This window comes from Eutrema salsugineum, unplaced genomic scaffold, assembly GCF_000478725.1.
Source record: "Eutrema salsugineum unplaced genomic scaffold, Eutsalg1_0 scaffold_5, whole genome shotgun sequence".
Lineage (NCBI taxonomy): Eukaryota > Viridiplantae > Streptophyta > Magnoliopsida > Brassicales > Brassicaceae > Eutrema > Eutrema salsugineum.
In genome coordinates this window covers 8238679-8258506 of record NW_006256612.1, presented here as the reverse complement: position 1 = coordinate 8258506, position 19828 = coordinate 8238679, and the positions used below count along the sequence as shown (strand labels likewise).

The window sequence follows — 19828 nt, the reverse complement described above, 5'->3', positions numbered from 1 at the left end:
TGCTTGTATTTCCAAGTAAACATGGATTGCAAAAAGCTTGCATCGCTGATATCTGTCAAAGAAAGCAAGTAAATTGAAAATTTAAACCAGAAAGCTGAGAGATAATAAAAAAAAAAATTATCTTGTGATTTTCTTTGTAATATAATTAATTAGTTGGTTATTGTAAGAACAAGATTTGTGCACTACGAATTTCATTTTTAAACAACTAGTAGCGCAATCATTAATTCCTCTAAATTGATTGTCCTAACAGTTTTGACAATTAATCAAAAATATCATCCGAACTCAAGTAAATGGATCCGAAGAAAGATTAAACAATGGTTGATCCTAAAATTCTAATGATTCATAAACTTGACTTTATGTTCTCTCTCAGATAAATAAATGCAGTAATATGAAATTCTGCTTCACTCTAATATATATCAAAAACATGATTCCTCAGTTCTAGTAACTTGAGAAAACCAAATCACTTACCTTAGCGTCAAGGATCCATCAGTGCCAGCTTGATGGCCAATATGGATAAATTTCATATCCATTCTTCCAATTATCCAACTTCACAGCCCACAACGATATGAACAGAACAACAATAATAATATGTAAATGAAACTGAAACTGATTTAAAGCATATTATACAATCAAAATAATATGTTAAATTAATATATGGTGTAATTTATTGTTCCGAGAATATATATATATATATATATATATATATATATATATATATATTTTGGTTTGGTTAGTTGTTACTAACTACTAAAAGTAGCTAGAACCGAGAGAGGCCATGCAAAGCAAAGAGTATAAGACCAATTTGGGTTTGGAGAGAGTGAGAGCCACTTCGAAAAGCTTCTCTCATTATCTTCTTCGCATCTTATAGATTTTACGTCTCGTACTCTGTTTCGTAGCTCAAGAAAGACGATTGATCTCTAATTTCCTCAAGATTCTCAATAAGGTAAGCCAACACGACGAAACCATCTCTCAAAATTGATAATCTGCCGATTTCATGGGAGAATTCTTTTCGCGAAAGGGTGCTCTGTTTCGTGATTTTTGATGATATCCGTAATTTGATCTATAACTGAAGCCAGCTCGTCGATGGATCAGATGATGGTTGATAAACCAATCTAATCTCAAACTTCCCATCTATTTGCTTGGATTGATAGCAGATTTGTGAGATGAAGCTTTTGGATCTGTTCATAACCTCGTCGATACCAGTTGTGAAGATTCTGGTGATCACAGCAATCGGATTTTACTTGGCTCTCGATCGAGTTAACATTCTCAATCAAGATGCTAGAAAACACCTCAACAACGTCCGTTTTTTCGTCACAAGAATCGAGCTAGCTTCTTTTTTTATTAATTTTCTGACCTAGTTCTTGTGTGTTTCTTACGTAACTTGTTTTGGTTTTGTTTTTTTTCTTCTTTAAACAGATAGTTTTCTATGTGTTTAGTCCTTCACTCGTTGGAAGCAGTCTATCTGAGACTATTACTTATGAAAGCATGGTGAAGATGTAAAGTCTTCTATTTTTTTTTTTTTTTTTGGAGAGCTGATTCTGCTTGAAATGATATGTTGTATATGTGAATGTTTGGGAAATTTTCAGGTGGTTCATGCCAATCAACGTTCTGCTCACATTCATCATTGGCTCGTTTCTAGGTTGGATTGTTATCAAAATCACTAAACCTCCTTCTCATCTCCATGGCATCATAGTTGGTTGCTGTGCTGCTGGTAAATCTTTTTATCATCCTATACATATGTTGTTTTCATTCATCATCAAATTGTAAAACCCAACAGGAAATTTGGGAAATATGCCACTCATCATCATCCCAGCTATATGCAATGAGAAGGGAAGTCCTTTTGGAGATCCTGAGACTTGTGAGAAATATGGTTTAGGTTATATTGCACTCTCAATGGCGGTATGTCACAGCCATTTCTTAATTGCTTCTTCTTCTTCTTCTCCTTCTAATGCTAATAGAAGTCCAAAACGTTTTTGTCATGTGTATTATTAGGTTGGAGCCATTTACATATGGACTTATGTATACAATCTTATGAGAATGCTAGCAAATCCGGACAGGGAAACACCAATACTCGGTACCTCCTCTACAATGCCTCTGATTCCTCCCAAACACGTTGAGGAACAGGTCTCACTTAGTTACCAACCATTTCTTTTGATACTCTTGCAAGCAATTTATGCTTAAAAAAAGGGGTTTTTGCTGAGATTGCGTATGTGGCAGTTTGGAACTTGGAGCAAGATCAAGCAAAGAGTATGTTCTGCAGCAGAGAAAATCAATCTACGAACAATATTTGCTCCTTCGACTATTGCAGCGGTTTGTTTCAATCTTTCCCTTGAACCAAAAGAGTGCTTCTCTATGTTCATAATACTGATAGAATTTTTCCTCTATTTAGCTAATTGCGCTTGCGATTGGGCTTGTTCCTACACTAAGGAAGCTACTAGTCGGCAACACAGCTCCACTAAGAGTGCTTGGGGAATCGGTATCTCTATTGGGGTATTCTACAACATATACATATACTTAAAAAAGTATCACTATAGCTTGTCAATGATTATCAAATGCTTAGTTGATAGTATAGCTTAATCCACTTCTTGAAGGGAAGGTGCCATTCCTCTTCTGACTCTGATTGTAGGAGGAAACCTTCTCAGAGGTAAATAAAACAAATAACAAGAGCTGCAAAAAACATTTTTCCAAAGAGACAAAACCTTGAACATGTGCTCTCTCTCTCTCTCTCTCTCTCTCTCTCTCTCTATATATATATATATATATATATATATATATTTGAATAACCACAGGTCTGAGGGGATCAGGTATACAAAGGTCGGTCATATTGGGAGTGGTGGTTGCGCGTTACGTGTTGCTGCCAATAACAGGTGTTTTAATAGTGCAAGGAGCGCATCACTTGGGTTTGGTTACATCCGAACCGCTCTACCAGTTTGTTCTTCTACTTCAGTATGTTGTTCCACCGGCAATGAATCTTGGTTCGCTCTTCAGACTCAGACAATACTACAAAAACAACATTACATGGTCTTTCTTTATCATAGACGCATTTTACCTTTTTGGCAGGTACAATCACTCAACTATTCGGGTCAGGAGAAAGCGAATGCTCTGTGATTCTCTTCTGGACTTATGCTTTGGCTTCGGTTTCTCTCACCGTCTGGCCAACATTTTTCATGTGGCTTGTAGCCTGAACACACACACACACACACATACATACACAAAGGGTGCAAATCTCTGTTTTGATTAGAGCAATTGATGAATTTCTTAAGTTGGAGGTTATACAAGTAACGTTTTACAATCCAGAGATAAAGTTCTGAGCGAATCAATGATTAAAATCTATGTGGGCAAAAAACAAATGTTTGGTTAATGCCTAAAGGGAAGATTTTTTTTTTTTTTCTTACATCAAAGAGAAAATGATAAGTCTCCTCTACTATGTTGAGGTCTTTAAAAAAAGAAAAACAAGAGAAAATGAGCATTAAACACATTCGAACTAGAGTTTTCATACTTGACCATCTATGCTACGAACCAATTTTATAATTGTGGCCATATCGAGAGCTTCTCAGAGAGAGGACTTGTCAGGTAGGTCATCGAAGTAAGGATGCTCCATGGCCTTCTTTGCAGAGATTCTTTTCGCTGGCTCGTACACCAGCATTTTCTGTTTAGGAACAAAAAACGCACAAAGAAAAACTCGCTAATTACTTTCAGCTGCGTGAATCTCAACCAATCAAGCATTATGTGTGAGGTGTGTTGGAACATTGGGTACTTACAGATAAGAGATCAAGTCCGGCCTCGTCGAGGTTTGGAACAGCTGTTGAGAGACTCAACGGTTTCCATTGTGGGTATTCGTGCCAGTCCTTGAGTGTGCTCACTCCTGGCCAGACTTCTTCGTTTGGTGTTCCCAGCAACCTGAAATTCAGAGAACAGAAAGAAACAGAGCAAGCGAGTAAGCAAATGTGAGTTGTTTGTGTGTTTGACAAAGGGTGAAGAAGAACACAAAGACTTACCTGAAAATACGGAGCAGCTGTTGGAGCTCAGAGTCTCCAGCAAAGATTGCTTGCTTGGTCACTAGTTCGGCTACAAACCAAAAGGATACAAAACTGTTAGTTCTTGGTATAGTTACATTGAAGTGAAACAAATGACGCTTTAAAGAGAGGAATTTGTACCAAAAATGCAGCCAACAGACCACATATCCACTGCAGTTGAGTAATGGGTTGCTCCAAGCAGGACTTCTGGAGCTCTATACCACAGCGTTAGTATCTGTTGCAATGGAAATCAAGACTTCAGACAAACTAAGGTAGACTTATACCTTAGTTTTAAAAGAAGACTATGAAACAGGACTACTGTCTCATCAACATAGACTTATACCTCATGTGTGTACTTTTTCATTGGGAGAGTGAAAGCTCTGGCTAATCCAAGATCTGCTATTTTGAGCGTCATTGTCTTCCGGTCCATCAAGAGATTGTGAGGTTTGAGATCCCTGTAACAAAACCGAGAGAAGCTAGATTAGCAATCCGTCTAGTGTCAAAATGGGTTATCTCAAAGCATTATTCTCTTGAAACAGAAACGAGTTTTTATACCTGTGCAACACTCCATGGCCATGGCAGAAAGCCATGCCTTTGCATAGTTGGTACATCAAGCACTGCAATCAAGATTTTAAAAATACATGTTTCATTAAACTTGACGGGGGTTATAGAGTGAGAGTAAAAACAGGGACAAAAAGCTCCAAATGTTCAAAAAACCTTGACGGTATTCTGAGGAATGTTCTGTCCAGCTTGCTTAAAGCTTCTGATGAACTTCTTGAGATCAGTGTCAACGTACTCGAAAACCAGGTAGAGTACGGTTTTGCCTTCTTTGTTCACTCCTTGCTTAACGTCCATCAACCTGGAGAAGAAGATGATCATTATGACAACAAGTTAAATGTAGAAATGCAATCACTACATAACTAGATGAAACTGAGACCAGAAGACAGAGGTTCCACTACTCTGACATTTTCTAGTATTCATGAACATGATTTTCCTAAATTGATAACAAACACACAACAGATAACAATTTGTAGGAAGAATCGAAGCCCTCAAATCAATTGAGAGATCAATCAAAGGAAATTCCAGGAAGAGGACTAAACCCTAGAAAGAGAAAATCGAAAATCGAAGGAAGAACAAATGATAATCGGAGCCCTAAAACCACAGGCAAAATCGGTGAATTCCGTAAAACAAATCAGAAATCAAACCTAACGATGTGGGGATCGCGAGCGAGCATGCGTAAGATGGAGATCTCGCGAAGAGTGGTGGGAGGAACGCCTTCTTCGTCCTCATGGAGACGCGTCTTCTTCAAAGCGACAATCATCCCAGTAGCCTTCTCTCTTGCTCTGTAAACTTTCCCGTAAGTCCCTTCACCGACTTTCTCAAGCTTCTCGAAGGCTTCCATGGCGGACACAGCAGGTTTGCCTCCATTGTCCATATCGTCTTTATTTTGTTTTCCTCCTCTCAATCTATATCTATCAAGAAAAGTCTTCTTTCTTTGCTAATCACAGATTCTCAGATGTTGTTGTTAAAGGGGAAGAAGAGAGAAGAGGCGAATAAAGAAGTGTGATCGGGTTATATAGAGAGACTGTAAAGGTTTATTCCCCTATTATTTCCCTCTTTCCATAGACTCATTTCACAACGGTTCTTGTTTTTTCAAAATTCAAACCGGAGCGTCACGACTAGGTTTTTTTTTGTTTTTGTTTTTTAGCTGTAATAACGCAAAAATACCCATATAGTCCTGCATTTCGAATATTTCGAATAACTTGGTATAAATCGCAATCATTTAGAATTGTATGAGTGTGATTTTTCATTATATCCCATTCACACCATATTGTAAAGTTTTCACGATTTCATTACTAATATATTAGGCTAAATTTTATATTCGTGTCCAATAGGAGGGTAGTTTCAGCCTCAAGGAAAAAGAGAGCAAAAAGACTAAAGTCGAAGAAAATGAAGTCTGTCCTCTATAATCGAAAACTTTTTTTTTTCTCTCTTTCAAAACTCAACAACATATAAAAACAACAACAAATGTTACATAGCAAAATAAAACAGTAAACACGAAGTGTGGGATGATTAAAGAAGTTTATGCAAAGATCGTGAAAGCTTATAAGAGAGTTGACACTTGCGTTTAAGCAAATTGTTGACCACCAGTTGAAGATAAAGAGATAGTCGAGAGAACATCAGTCACTGAAGCCATCACACTCAGTGCTGCTTTCAATACGTCTTGAGAGCACCCTGGCTTCACTATCGTCCTCACCTGAGCCCCCGAAAATGTTTATATGACAATATTCGATAATTATAAAAACTAGCAAAAACACGCAACAACAAGATTTTACCTGGTCTAGATATTCCTGCAGCTTCTTGATACGTCCCATGTAATCTTGATCTTCAACACAGAGGCTCACTGCTTTTGCATCAGCACCAGGACCATCATACTGAAGCGGTCCTGGGTTTCTGTACAGATCTTCCATCAAGAATTTTTGTGCGTTCTGTCTCAATAGGCTTCAAACAAATAAACCAACAATTGAGATATACTATGAAAAGTAAGTGGGTTTATGTTCTTTACTGTGAAAAAAGCTGCTGCTTACTCGTATGCTTTGCCTTTCAAATCCACCATAGCTGGATGAATTGCAGGTCTACCAGTTGAAGTTGAAGTCGAACCACCATTTTGGGACCAATGCTTCACCGTCATCATTGCCTATAAAGGTTAAACCAGAGAACAGACGAGTGAGAAACTGTATTAACGCTAATTTTATTTTTAATGAAATGCGACAAAACTCAACTGTAATAGGTGCAGCACCACATTTCCACTTGTTTACAGGACTCTTTAGGTTGGTGACAGTTGCCATGTAACCGTTCAGACCAGCTGCGAGGATGTGGTAACATATATGTCCAAGAACCTGACAGATTTTCCATTCAATCGTGTGAATATTCAATCCAAATTATTGTGTTGCATTGGTATTGTGGTGAGAGTGCCAGTGCTTACGTAGGCGCAATCACAATCGAATTTAGATGGAAGTGATCCACGTGCTTGGTAACCAAAGAAGTGACATATGGCATTGAATTTCTTTCCCTTGTATGTGCCTTCTTTCTATCAAGTTTAAAGATTAATTTTCTTAGGCAAGAGTGTTTTTGGATGCGGCAAACAGTATTGGAAAATTATAGGATAAGTGAAATAAGGACCATACCAAGCGCTTGTTCATCTCAGTCTCCACGAGATAGGCAAGAAGTTTCTCTGTCTCAATCTGGTGAAGAAAGCAAACCAAGCATTTAGGATTCCAAATTTTTTTATATAACATAATCTCTCAACAAGATTTTCTTCTTCTTCTTACCTGGGATAGCTGAGCAGAATCATCAGACTCGGGGTGGAGAAGTAGCTGCAGCAACAAAGATGACCATCTTGTAAGCACTCATACTCATTTGCTTTGGGGGATAACAAAGATAAGTCTCAGACAAAAAATTTGAACCTGTTTCTTAATGAATGGAGGAAGAAATTCAAACAAAGCAGATGACCAAGGTGAGAGCTGAGTAGAAATCTTATCAGCAGCTACACCCTGCCTAAGCAGACCGTGAATTTCCTGCATCACAAAGTGTCAGCTTACACATGATATATACTAAAAAGTACATCTCGGTATTAGAGAACCAAAGAAAATAGCTTCAAATGATATATACATATGTCTACAAGTATCAAATCATTACCTTCAGCAGAGCGTAGACTTCAGGAATACTCTCTATGATCCCTTCGGGAATGAGGATGACTCCATGATTCTTGTCTATTGCAAACAAACAACACTAGAGTTAGTGATTAGTAAAATACATGATTGCATAATCTTTCATAGATAGTTTTCGTTATGAGACCTTGTCCTGCTCTTGCTTGAACAGCATCACAGATCTGTTTTGAAATGTCAAAAATGGTAAGCTTAGATGCTGCAACCTCCTCGCCCAGTATCACCTGAGACAACGCATCACATGCAAATGAGAGTCTAGAGGTACAAGCACGCAAACAGATCACGTGTCTAGGTTTAAAAACCGAAAAAATACCAACCATGTTTGGATGAGACTGGAGGGTACACTCAAGGGCAACATGAGAGTGCTTCCGACCCATGAGACGGATGAAATAATAATACTGCCAATAAAAAAAAAAGTAAAATTTGATATCAGAATCATAAAGAGCACAACTTTTCACTGTTTACTTTGTAATAGATTCCACATCCTTGAGCAAAATATTTCTTATCATCAGAATATGAAGTCAATAAGCTGCAGTTAGACTAGACAGTTCCATGGTTATCAACGCCCTAGCAATCTCTTACAACAAGAAAGTTGAGCAAGAAATAGCATTTACCTTCTCTGCAGACAGAGCATCAGTGCAGGCATTGCTAATGAGCTGAGAATTCACCTGTACGAAGCAAAAGATTATTAGCCAAAAACACAATATTTTTCTGTAAAGACTTACAAGGACAAAGGGATCATGCTGGCTGCAATAGCTAACAAAAATAACTAAGAAAAAAGTAACCAGAGGGTTAAAGTTCAGATTTACCTTGCATATGGTGTCAAAACCAACGTTTGCCTCCACAAACTGATTCTTGAGATCTCCATTTGTAGTAACTGGAACACCAACTACCTGAAATTTTATGGGTAAGTTATAGTATCAATAGGTTTTTCTGAATGACTAGTGTGCTTCATAAAGGGATTTAAAATAAAACTACTGAAAAAGAAAATGCTGATAAAGAACAAATTAGGACCTTTGTTGAGCATTTTACTTCAGAGAAAAATTCAGCAAGATGAGCCGCATCTGTGTTTGATGTTACACCTTCAAAACACCAATATAAATTCTTGAGTTTAGAAGGAATTTACAATAAACTGTGCCAATGATTTAATAAAAAAACGCTAGGTACCTCCAATAATAACAAGGCCATCTAACTTCAAATCTGTGCAAGCTTTGAGAGCAGCGTTAACCTGCTCAGTGGTTCTGATCTGATCCTTGGTTCTTCCGAGCAAATCATAGCCACCTTAAGACATACGTTTCACCGCCAATTTATCAGAATGAGGTAATGGACAAGATTCTCAATATCATGACAAGGCCTTCATCAAACAACCTACCTTGGTTTTTGTAAGTCTGGAGTATATCATCTGTGATCTCCAGAGTCTTTTGCGCAAACAGACCTTCTGAACCACCTATGGTCATTTTAGCAGAAATGAAGGAGTACTAGTTATCACAAAGTATGAATTTTAATGAATTGTAAACAAAAGAAAGAAAATGATGTAGAATCTGCCCACTATGAGTATCAGAGATAAAGAAACTTACCTAAAAAGCCAAGCAAAGTGCTCTTTGCGTTGTGCACCTTAAGAGCCTCATAAAGACCCCAGATTACATTATGTCCACCCGGAGCTTGCCTTCCACAAAACACGATTCCAACTCTACAGTAGATAACAGATAGCTCAAGCTGAATATAACTTTCTTTGATGGGTAAAGTAAAACATAGAGCCACCCTGGAAACAGGAATACAGAGAGGAAATGGATACGCACCTAATTGATGGAAGCTCGGTAATGATCTGAGCATCAGAAACTTTGGCAGCTTCCCTGAGGAAATGAGCCAGAGGCTGGCCTAAGGTGTGTGGGAAGGCACGAGCCATGATATGTGAATCAGCAGCTTCTGCAACAGTAGTTCCATCACCCAGCTCCACACGGACAGTAGTCCCCTGAAAACGAACATCAAGCAGGATAAGAAGATGAGCAAGTTCGAACAGTATTCCACAAACTACCATAAACACGAATCGGAACAAGAGAAATCACAGTGAAAACTCAGCAATAACTATGGAATCTGAAGACTAAATAAAAGAGAAGGAATCCAAAACGGACGAAACTTAGGGATCCCAATAATACAGATCGGAGATCATTACAATATGGAATACAGATCTGCTGAAGCAACGCCAACATTGCAAGTTACCTCGAATTAAGAAATCATTACTAATAAACAACAGAAACTTCGCATAATTGCAAAAATTCATGATAATTATATCAAGCAAGAAAGCAAAGTTCTAAAAACAGATCCAATGACTGGAACAAGTAGAAACAATGGAAGGAAGGAAGCAGAAGATCTATGGGGAAGGACCTGGAGACAAGGAGGGAGCTCGGGGTGGTACTGAGATCGGAGTTGCTGAAGAGGGGAGAGTTCTCTGGGAATTCCAAAATCTGAATCCATGGCGTCAGGTTTTGTGTGCAAGTGTGTTTGGTGAATGTGAGAGAGAGAGAGACTTTGAGTGACTTTGGTTTTGTTTTCTTATTTACTTCAAAATATATAGCGAGGAGGGAGGGGGAAATTGCTCATTTTATTCCTCAACTATTTGCAATTGGCATAAATAATCCTCAACTATCGTGATTGCAAAAAAATTCCTCAACTCAACGTTGACCACGCAAAATTAAGATTAATATAATCAACCGTTAACTGAGAAAATGGAAGACGTTACATTAAATCTCGTTAACTTTTTATGAATCTAATTTCGCAGAGTTAATATAAAGTTGAAGAATTAATTTGCCAATTGAAAGTTGAAGAATTAATCTGTAAAATTATAAAACTTAGGAATTAAATGAACTGACATTTAAAAAATATACACATAATTGTTAAAACTTATTGATAACAACGGTGAAAATTATTACGTAGCACTAAGAACTATTGAATGTGAGAAAACTATTAAATTGTTTGTTCATAACAATTTTAATGATTTTCGTTTAACATTAAAAACTATTAAATTTGAAAAGAGAAAAAATCAAAACAATTATATAAAATTATATAAGAACTTAACCGATAAGTTTTTACAGTTACAGAAACTTTTTTTTTGTATTTGATGTTTTTAATAAAGTAATCTTAGTTGAGTCTCTATTGTTCATGCATGAAAGCCTAAATTACTTGGATCTTACCATCGTATTTTTATAGATTTATATAGTCAGATTCGAGCTGTAGAGAATGTGAGATAGGTCCTCACTTTAAGATCAACTACTTTTTTTTTTTAATTTCTAGTGAGCCACATTTTTATTTTAGATTAGTAGTTTTTAGACTATAAAATTATATTGTAAAGTATTGTTTTATAATTATAAAAATCTGGTTTGTAGCACATGAGAACCATCTAAGAGCTAAAAAAAAAAAATAGAAATATATACGTTTGTTAAATTAATTTCTAATATTCTTCTTATCTTTTTTATGTTATCTAAATTTTGTTCTTTTCTTTTGTATTAATTATTTTGAAAATAGATCAGAACTAAACTGTTTTCAAAAAATAGAATTTACCTGTTTTTTACCACATGATTTTTTTTTGGCAAAATGCTACATTTTTTTCTCAATTTGAACTACTATTTTTATTAGACCAGAGCTATATATAGTTTATTTGATTTTTTGCACATTCAATAGTTTTTAGTGCTATGTAATATTTTTCTTAACAGTTATGTGTATATTTTTAAATATTAGTTCATTTAATTCCTCAAGTTTAATAATTTTACAGATTAATTCCTCAACTTTTAATTTGGCAAATTAATTCCTCAACTTTATATTAACTCTACGAAATTAGACTCATAAAAAGTTAACAAGATTTAATGTAACGTCTTCTGTTTTCTCAGTTAACGGTTGACTATATTAATCTTAATTTTGCATGATCAACGTTGAGTTGAGGAATTTTTTTGCAATCATGATAATTAGGGATTATTTATGTCAATTGCAAATAATTGAGGAATAAAATGTGTAATTTCCCAAGGGAGGAGGACGGGGAATATACCACCAACCAAACACATCTTACTGAATTTCTTGGTCTCGTCTTTCAGATTTAGACACTAAATCTACCCGTCTCTCAATTGACCTTCGGTATCTCGACTATTTACGAGAGCGCCACTGGATCTCTACTTCTCACCTCGAGATTACCAACATACCCACCTGTTTCCCGCTATTTCGAGAGTTGACTTTTTATGAATACATTGCAACTTCGATCATGTTACCTAGACAAATATTTCGATTGCAAGTTATAAATTGCGTTCTTTTTATCAAATTTTGAAACATTATAAAAAAAACTGGGTGTTAGATCCACTAAAATTGTTCTTCTCAAATTGTTTTTGAGCACTGGACTAATCATGTTTGACCTCCGGGATAACAAAAAAACATAACAACGATGTCACCTTCAGAATCTACAACAAGATAGTTCAGAATTGAAAACGGTACGTAGAACAACGAGTTTGATTCACTTCTCCAGAATCCAGCACGCCTGCAAAAAAAAAAAAAAAAATAGAAATCACAAGTCATTCTTTGATTTTTCAAATACAAAAACAAAATCTATACACGATTCTATCAACGGAGAAATATCTAGTTTTATGACTCAAATAGCAGTTTTCATATCAGTGATGATGCACATACCCAAAAAAAAAAAAGCTAAATCCAAATATTCTGACCAGAAACTGCGAAAACTAACCTGAAACAAACAAACAAAAAAATCACTCTTCCATGTGATCTCCAGCGCCGGATTCTTTGACATCAACAGAGAAAGAATACTCCTGGTCACAACCCAAGTAAGAGTCGCACATGAAGTATAGTGTGTAAGACTTCTCTCCTGGTTCACTCGGTACTGCGAAATCCAGCTTCACCTTCAATTTCCGTTGCAACGAAACACGCTTGATTGCCAGCAACTGGTTGGTCTCAGTGTCCCCCACAACGAGCCACCACCCTTCTTCTTTGGTCTTGGGATACCTGGGTGCATCCACGGGTCCCACTTCTGTCCTCCCCTCCATGTCTCTCTCGAGCATCACTTGCAATGTCACCTCTTTTCCCGGGGTCACCTCTTCACTGCCCACAACCTCGTAAGTAAGGTCGATGTTTGGGAAGCGGTTACAGAATCTGGCAATGTCTAGTAGCTCTGAGTCTTTCATCTTGAGAAGCTCTTGGCGTTCTTCGTCCTCCATCTCCACAAGATCAAACACGGTTTCAATGCTTTTCCCCGGATTCTCTTGGCATCTTTTGGCTAAGTCCTTTGTGAAGTGAGGGAGCTGCAGAAGCATGGAGTCCCGCTCCCACATGCCTTGAGTCACCATCTGGCTTACTTCCATAGCTAATAGAGCAAGATTCAGCCACCCATTGCTCGATATCACATCCACGATCGCTTGAAGAAGTCTGGTTGCAGATAAAAGGACCTCACGCTGATCCATTGCCAAGTTCCCGCTTATGCTTTGCCTCGAAAAATGCGCCTGAAGAAGCGCGTTTGCCTTCACATGAGGGTCTGTGCATTTTGGGTTCTCAAAAGAGAACCTCTGGTGATTGATGAGTCTCCTAACTGCGTCCTCCTCGCCAGGCCGTATAGGGATCGTGTCATACTCCGAAGCTGATGTTAAGATCTCAACAAGTCCCTTCATCTTGGTTTTAGAAGACAGAAGAGAACTGAAACGCTCGATGGTTGTGTAGCTGATGTAATAATAGGAAGCAATCATACCAAGGTTGAGAGGAGAAAGGTCCATCTCATCCTCTATCTCAATGCATTTACTAGCTTCAAGATCAGACAAGGTGTTCTCGACCAGTTCTGATAGGTGATCAGACAAATGCCTGTGGCTAACTCCTTGGAGATTGTAGTAGTTAGGGTTCTGGGGAAGCCTCCTGTACATGAAAGTCCATGTAAGATAATCCACAGCATCTTGCTTGTTCTCTATAACCCCAGCAACCACTTCTGCGTTGAAATTATCATGCAAGAAATGCTGGAGATGACTTTCCACAGGGAACGCTTCATACAAAAATTTCTTGTAATACTCTTTACGCGGTGCATGACAGAATATCACACACTTCCCGGCATTGTCAAGTAGAGGTCGGCTAGCACGTCCCATCATCTGAAGCAGATCAGAGACGGGATAATCAGAATGTGAATTTTCCCTTCCATCGTAATACTGCGTCCCCATTACGACCACCAAATGCGCAGTTAATGGAGTGCCCCAACACAATGAACTGCTCATCACACAAGCCTGAATCCGTCCAGCTTCAAAGAGCTGGGTCACGATCTCCTGATCCATACTGCATAAACCCTCATGCAAGTACCCAACACCATGCCGCAGTGTCTCCTTCAGTGTTTCCTCGCGGATTTGGCTAACAAAAGGCTCCAGCTCTTCCAATTTCCCTAACAGGAAATCAGGGCTCTGCGAGTTGTCCATGTGAGAGTAAGCCATCAGATCCACAGCAGTCAAGCGGACATGTTTACGGGTTGGGACAAATACTATAGCCGGCTTATTGTTCTTGGCATGCTGGACTATGGCGGTGTAGGTTGGCTTGGTCATCGCCTGCATCCTGGCCTCAAAACTGGATATATCCACTCCTTGAATGTGGATCTCCAGTGGAACAGGACGGACTCCAGGAGGAAAGTTGAAAAGGCCGTGGGAACTGGCCCCAATCCACTCACCAAGATCTTTCGCATTTGCAAGGGAAGTGGAAAGCGCAACAATCCTGATCTTATTATCTCCCTGACTTGAAATATATCTCATTCTAGAGACGATTACTTCTAACACTGTACCACCGTGACCTCCAATTAGATGGAGCTCGTCGACAATGAAAAGACTAACCTGTTGAATGTATTTTCTCTGCTTCCATCTGCGGGAAAGCGCGTCCCATTTCTCTGGAGTACTTATGATTATCTGACCTTTCTCAAGCAGTTTAAGATCCAACGTTGTCTCCCCGGTTAGCTCAACAACCCGTAAACCAAGACCCTTCCCAAACTTTCTCTCCCAGATACGAAACTGCTCCTTAGCAATAGCCTCAAGCGGTGCAATATAGACAACACGCATTGTAGCATCAGATCCTTCTTGATGATTTTTCAGTATAGCAAACTCTGCACATATAGTCTTCCCACTACCCGTTGGAGCAGCAACCAACACATTGTCGTTCGTGTTATACAAAACAGTAAAGACCTGCGTCTGCACCGGATTGAAATGCTTGAAATCCTGATAGAGTCTCTCATAATCTGGATTCCTTAACGCCGTGACTGGGAGGGGCTGCAAGTCAAGTAACTCGGTTGGTGGTGGGTACTTCTCTGGAAGAATAAGATGTCTGAAAGATACAGGCAACACAGTCTGCGAGCCAAGCCACTTGTCTGAAATCACTCGGATAAAATACTGAGGTGGCAACGGTTCAAAGATTGACACAGTGAAGCTTATAGTGTGATCCTCATTAATATACTGCTTCTTCAAAAGAAAATACTCGTGATGAAAGGATCTTCTCACCATCATTGTCTTCCACAATTATCCAAAACGGCTCAACATATTTATGAATTTTTTCGTCCCACTGAAAATCAGGTGTAATTGTTAGCTCCACCTTCAGAACAGTTCGAGTGATAGGCTGAACATGTGCTGCAAGATTCACTTTTGGGAACTGGTGGATGAACTTGTGAAGCGGTCTGCCCATCTTAGGACTACGAATAAGCTCTCCTAGCTCCTGTGAGGATAGATCATAGTACCTCTCCCACACCAAATCCTTCTTCTCCAACTTCATCAGAATATCATTGGGAATTCCATGAAACTGACGAAGGGGTGTCTGGACACTCCACATCCTCTTCCCAACCATTTTAGACAAGTTCAGAGCTTTCTCAGCCAGTTGAGCCCATCCCCGCTTCAATACAATTTCATAGAGAGCTCGTACAAGACGTCCAGCACTCTAAACATGATAGAAATAAATGAGACGTAAGCACCAGAAAACAGAAACAGCAATTTATCATTGAAACTAGGAGATATGAGAGAAGAAAGCATAGAGAACAAGGAACAAACCTGAGTTATATAAACCATGTCTGATGTCAAAGAAAGGCCCTCAAGCTTTAGCTGTGAAATATAAGCCTGTAGCAAAACATTAATCTTTGCACTGGGCTCCTCCAGAGTTTCCTTGATCGGAATCGGTACACGATCCAAAAGTTTTGCCAGTTCCATCTTCTCATCTTGCCGAACAGTCACATACTTGAACTCCTCACTCAGTGAAAATAGTCGATAAAGATCTATATCACCCATCGTTGGCTTCAAATGCTCATTGAATGTAGCTATGGTCCCATGGGTTATGTAGTAGTAGCTAGCAATGCGTCCCAAATCAGTAACTTGGAAGTATCCACTTTTTCTGTCATACTTAACCAAGTTGTTTTTGTCCAAGATAGTAGCAGCCGAATGTATCTGCAAAAACCACGATTCAAGCAAATATTATACACAGCTCGTCACTAAGAATATTTTTTTTTTAAAAAGGTAACAGTAGAGCAATGATATTTATGGCCAAAATGATATCAAATAATCAGATGCAAACTTATTATTCAATTTCCCAAAGAGAATTTGAAACAATAAATTCGTGATCAACTTGAAGGATAAAAGGCACGCACAGTTGATACCAACAGTTCATCGTGGAATGCATATAGTAGACAGTGGAAAAGCTCCAGATAATACGCATAATGCTTAACGATAAACAAGTAAATTTTATAGTATACAGCAAAAGCCCAGGTTAATGCAGATGAAAGTACGTACCAGGTCAGCTCTTCTCTCCTCCAATACTACGTCTTTTGCAAGGGCATCAGGCGCTAAGCCATAGAGCGTTGGATTACGAACCATACGGATATATAAATATGTATAGCCAAGCCAATGGCAAGCCTCTCTAGCATTCTGAACGGTTCCAAGCACAATTTCAGCATTAAGCTGATCAGCAAGTTTGGAAATAAACTGGCTTTCAATGGGTAGTTGCTCATTCATCAAAGAAAGATAATACTGCAGCTCGCTGTAGCCAGTGATAATTATACCCTCCCCACTTTGATCATACTGAGGTCTTCCAGCACGACCAAGCATCTGCATAACATCCAGAGGACTCAGTTCCATCCAAGCCCCTTTCTCAGGATTATAGACCTGGGTTCCTTTGATAATGACAGTATGTGCAGGCAAATTCACACCCCATGCAAGGGTTGCTGTGGAAACCAAGACTTGCACATGTCCTTCAGCAAAAAGCGACTCAACTATCTCACGATCACCCCTTGTTAACCCAGCATGATGAATAGCAAAACCGTAAGGCAGAAGCTTTTTCAGGTCACTGTTCTTAATAATGTCAATCTGACTCTGAAGTACTTCACGACTTACACTATCTTCCTTCAAGAATCTGCTGAGGGTATCGTTCGCCATTGCGGTGTCCTTTATTGCGTTTGCAGTTTTTGCTGTTTCCTTCCTCGAATGAACAAAAATAAGGACCTGGTGCTTTCCAGCACCAGCCAATACTTTCTGATAACATATATCATTCATCAACTGGAACCTTTGCAACGGTTTTTTCACACTGATTCCAATATACTGCTGATGGAGAGGTACGGGTCTGTAGCTGCGGTCAAATTTAAACAACCCTTTCTTAAGATCAACCCGCAAAAATAAGGCCACATCTTCGTAATTTGGCAGTGTAGCCGATAAACCCACCAGACGAATATTTTCCTTCGTGGTTTCAATCTGCCTAAGAGTCCTAGCGACAATGCTTTCAAGCACAGGCCCTCGATTATCATGAAGAAGATGAATTTCATCGATTATAAGAAGTCTCACAAGCTGAGTATAAGTGCGATCCCCAGACTTCCTAGTAATGATATCCCACTTTTCTGGAGTTGTAACAATTATCTGAGTCTCCTCAATTTCTTTCCCACTAAGGGACTGATCCCCACTGAGTTCCCTCACAGTAACTCCATAATCCTTCAGACGATTAGACAAATTACTGACGACCTCAGCAACAAGCGCTTTCATGGGTGCAACATAGACAATTTTGTAATCTCCATGATTATATGTTCCATCTGGGTTCCTGTTCATTTCAAGTTGCTGCAGAATGGTGAGCATAGCAACATTGGTTTTTCCAGCACCAGTTGGAGCACAAAGAAGAATGTTCTCTGCCTTAAACAGCGCAGTGTCATACACTTTGCTCTGAACCCTGTTCAATTGTTGCATTCCCTTAAAAGCCGGTTGAGCCCAAACTGGCATCTCGGTGATCTTCACAAGCTTCTCATTGATATCCACCTTTTTAGAAACCCATGGCACATGAACTTCATCATATCCCTTGGCATGACTTCTGTAAGAGCCCGGGGGAAGGTCACACTTCTTATTCGCCATCAGGAGACCACCTTGGTCAAAGGCCAAGCTCTCCAGGTCCAGCATCTGACGCTGACCCTTCAACCAACCACTCTCTAAATCTTTATCAGCAACATCTCTCCTGCCTCTGCCTCCATCTCCACCAGTTTCGTCCTTCAAACGCCGGGCTTCTTCATTAATACTTTTCTGAAGGTTCTCCTCCCTCTCTTTGGCTGTCGCTCTTGTGGCATGCAACTGCTCCACAATTGCCGCCAACTCTGGGCCCAAACCCCTCATCTCGTCTTCAATTCGATTCTTCTCTTCCTGGTCTTCTGCCCTAGCCAAACGGGTGCACCACACAACTTTAAAGCGGTTCCGCAGCAGAAATTTAACAAGGCTAAACTTTTCAAACTGAAGGTGCACAAGTAGCTTGTTCTCCACATCCCTATCATCCCCTTCAGCGAGTATCTTAAGCAGCTCTTCTGCGAGCACCTGGCAGTGTTGTGGATCAATCTGCTGTTCATAAGCTTGGGATATCTTTCTCTGGAGCCAATAGGCATCAATGTCCTGAACGTTCAGACTCGTGCCCTCATTCGCATCTCCTGCATCCTCGTCATTTATCCCTGCACCCACCTGCATACTTCCAGTTCTCTGAGGTTCCTCATCCTCCTCGTCGTCTTCCTCCTGGACCATATCGGGATCACTCTCCTCATCGTCTTCTTCATTCTCCTCAAATTCAACAGCCACACCGAGGTCATCATCAAGCCCTTCATCCTCACTCGCTTTACCACCACCAGAATCCCCACCCTCTTGAAAGTCAGTGATCAATTTCCCAATGGAAACAAGCTGATCAAAATCCTGATTAGAAATAGGGTTCAGCAACTTCTCGATCTCGATCTTCTTTTCAATGTTTTTTACTGTTTCGTTCTTGAGAACAGCCAAGATCTCATCTGCCGCACCACTAACAATATTCAGAGGTTGCCCACCCAACTGCTGCTGAATAAGACTGAGCATGGCCTCGTAAGCAGCCCTTGTCTCCTTAGTCTTGGGCTGATAAACCACATCATCCGTATCTGTGAGCACACTCTCTTCTCTAAGGCGACGCCTCTTGCTCTGCCGATTAGAAACCGTGTCATCCACAACATCACGTTCCTTCTTCTTCGACTTTTTAAGCCTATCCTCCAGCTCCTGAGGCCTTCCCTTGGCAACGCGGTCTCCAAAGGAATTGGGATCAATTTTACCCCATAGAGTTTCCGGCTCTCCTGTGGGTTCATGCGTGTCGCGAGGACGATTGTCAGTGGTTAGCACCAGACTAGAATTGGCTCTGTACTCATACTGCTTGAACCTGGCATGCGCTTCCGCACCGCCTCCCAAGTTCGCCATCACCAAAACCTAGAATCACATCACACAGATAAACAATGTTAACCACAAATCTTCACCCTAAATATACAATAATCGAAGATTTTAACCAAAAAGTAATCAAAGGAGAAACGAACAAACTTCGAAAACGCTGATGATAAACCCTAATAAATCGAGAAATCAAAGAGAAAGAAGCTTACGGAAACAGCTACGAAATCTCTTTTGTAGTTTGAGTCTCTGCAGCGAGTGAATCTTCTAGGATAAACCTTCGTCTAGGTTTAGTTTCTCCGTTCTCTTGTCCTCTTTCTCCTACAAATCGATCTATATATGACACTCTCCGCTACTCGACTGCGAATGCTTGCTATTATCGAGCTACCGCCTTACGGAGATTAGA

General features: G+C 39.5%; 4 protein-coding genes across 4 annotated transcripts; 1 reads left to right on the top strand and 3 right to left on the bottom strand.

Annotated features, from left to right (window-relative positions):
* Nucleotides 1–782: 782 nt before the first annotated feature.
* On the top strand, nt 783–3247 carry LOC18992841 (protein PIN-LIKES 1). The gene is made up of 11 exons (XM_006416284.2): nt 783–943; nt 1155–1298; nt 1417–1496; nt 1587–1711; nt 1778–1899; nt 1993–2124; nt 2218–2310; nt 2390–2490; nt 2592–2644; nt 2790–2975; nt 3061–3247. The coding sequence occupies exons 2-11, from the start codon at nt 1164–1166 to the stop codon at nt 3183–3185; spliced, it is 1152 nt and encodes a 383-aa protein (XP_006416347.2). The 5' UTR covers nt 783–943; nt 1155–1163; the 3' UTR covers nt 3186–3247.
* LOC18992840 (cyclin-dependent kinase B2-2) lies at nt 3238–5572 on the bottom strand. The gene is made up of 8 exons (XM_006416283.2): nt 5222–5572; nt 4734–4875; nt 4572–4633; nt 4360–4471; nt 4158–4251; nt 3999–4068; nt 3762–3900; nt 3238–3649 (listed from the first exon to the last, which is right to left on the bottom strand). Exons 1-8 carry the CDS (start codon nt 5449–5451, stop codon nt 3554–3556), a joined length of 945 nt encoding a protein of 314 aa, XP_006416346.1. The 5' UTR covers nt 5452–5572; the 3' UTR covers nt 3238–3553.
* A 385-nt stretch (nt 5573–5957) lies between these two features.
* LOC18992839 (pyrophosphate--fructose 6-phosphate 1-phosphotransferase subunit alpha 1) lies at nt 5958–10273 on the bottom strand. Its single transcript, XM_006416282.2, has 19 exons — nt 10130–10273; nt 9544–9716; nt 9322–9434; nt 9117–9191; nt 8912–9025; nt 8759–8826; nt 8554–8637; nt 8359–8412; nt 8062–8142; nt 7875–7968; nt 7716–7789; nt 7484–7594; nt 7349–7393; nt 7205–7261; nt 7003–7107; nt 6800–6916; nt 6605–6714; nt 6353–6518; nt 5958–6273 (listed from the first exon to the last, which is right to left on the bottom strand). Exons 1-19 carry the CDS (start codon nt 10217–10219, stop codon nt 6145–6147), a joined length of 1860 nt encoding a protein of 619 aa, XP_006416345.1. The 5' UTR covers nt 10220–10273; the 3' UTR covers nt 5958–6144.
* Nucleotides 10274–12031: 1758 nt separating this feature from the next.
* Nucleotides 12032–19828, bottom strand: LOC18992838 (DExH-box ATP-dependent RNA helicase DExH12). Its single transcript, XM_024152357.1, is given in 6 exon segments — nt 12032–12263; nt 12468–15231; nt 15233–15676; nt 15787–16176; nt 16519–19467; nt 19635–19828. Coding segments are annotated over 4 exon segments (6516 nt in total). The 5' UTR covers nt 19459–19467; nt 19635–19828; the 3' UTR covers nt 12032–12263; nt 12468–12489.

Excerpts from the sequence above, each read along its gene's own strand:
- LOC18992840 (XM_006416283.2), bottom strand. The coding sequence starts at position 5,451 with ATGGACAATGGAGGCAAACCTGCTGTGTCCGCCATGGAAGCCTTCGAG. Across the intron at positions 4,472-4,571 it reads GGCCATGGAGTGTTGCACAG|GGATCTCAAACCTCACAATC; the intron begins GTATAAAAACTC and ends GTTTTGTTACAG. Across the intron at positions 4,252-4,359 it reads TGAAAAAGTACACACATGAG|ATACTAACGCTGTGGTATAG; the intron begins GTATAAGTCTAT and ends CCATTGCAACAG.
- LOC18992839 (XM_006416282.2), bottom strand. The coding sequence starts at position 10,219 with ATGGATTCAGATTTTGGAATTCCCAGAGAACTCTCCCCTCTTCAGCAA. Across the intron at positions 9,717-10,129 it reads AGCTCCCTCCTTGTCTCCAG|GGGACTACTGTCCGTGTGGA; the intron begins GTCCTTCCCCAT and ends GTTCGTTTTCAG. Across the intron at positions 7,595-7,715 it reads AAGTCTACGCTCTGCTGAAG|GAAATTCACGGTCTGCTTAG; the intron begins GTAATGATTTGA and ends TTTGTGATGCAG.
- LOC18992841 (XM_006416284.2), top strand. The coding sequence starts at position 1,164 with ATGAAGCTTTTGGATCTGTTCATAACCTCGTCGATACCAGTTGTGAAG. Across the intron at positions 1,900-1,992 it reads ATATTGCACTCTCAATGGCG|GTTGGAGCCATTTACATATG; the intron begins GTATGTCACAGC and ends GTGTATTATTAG. Across the intron at positions 2,645-2,789 it reads AGGAGGAAACCTTCTCAGAG|GTCTGAGGGGATCAGGTATA; the intron begins GTAAATAAAACA and ends GAATAACCACAG.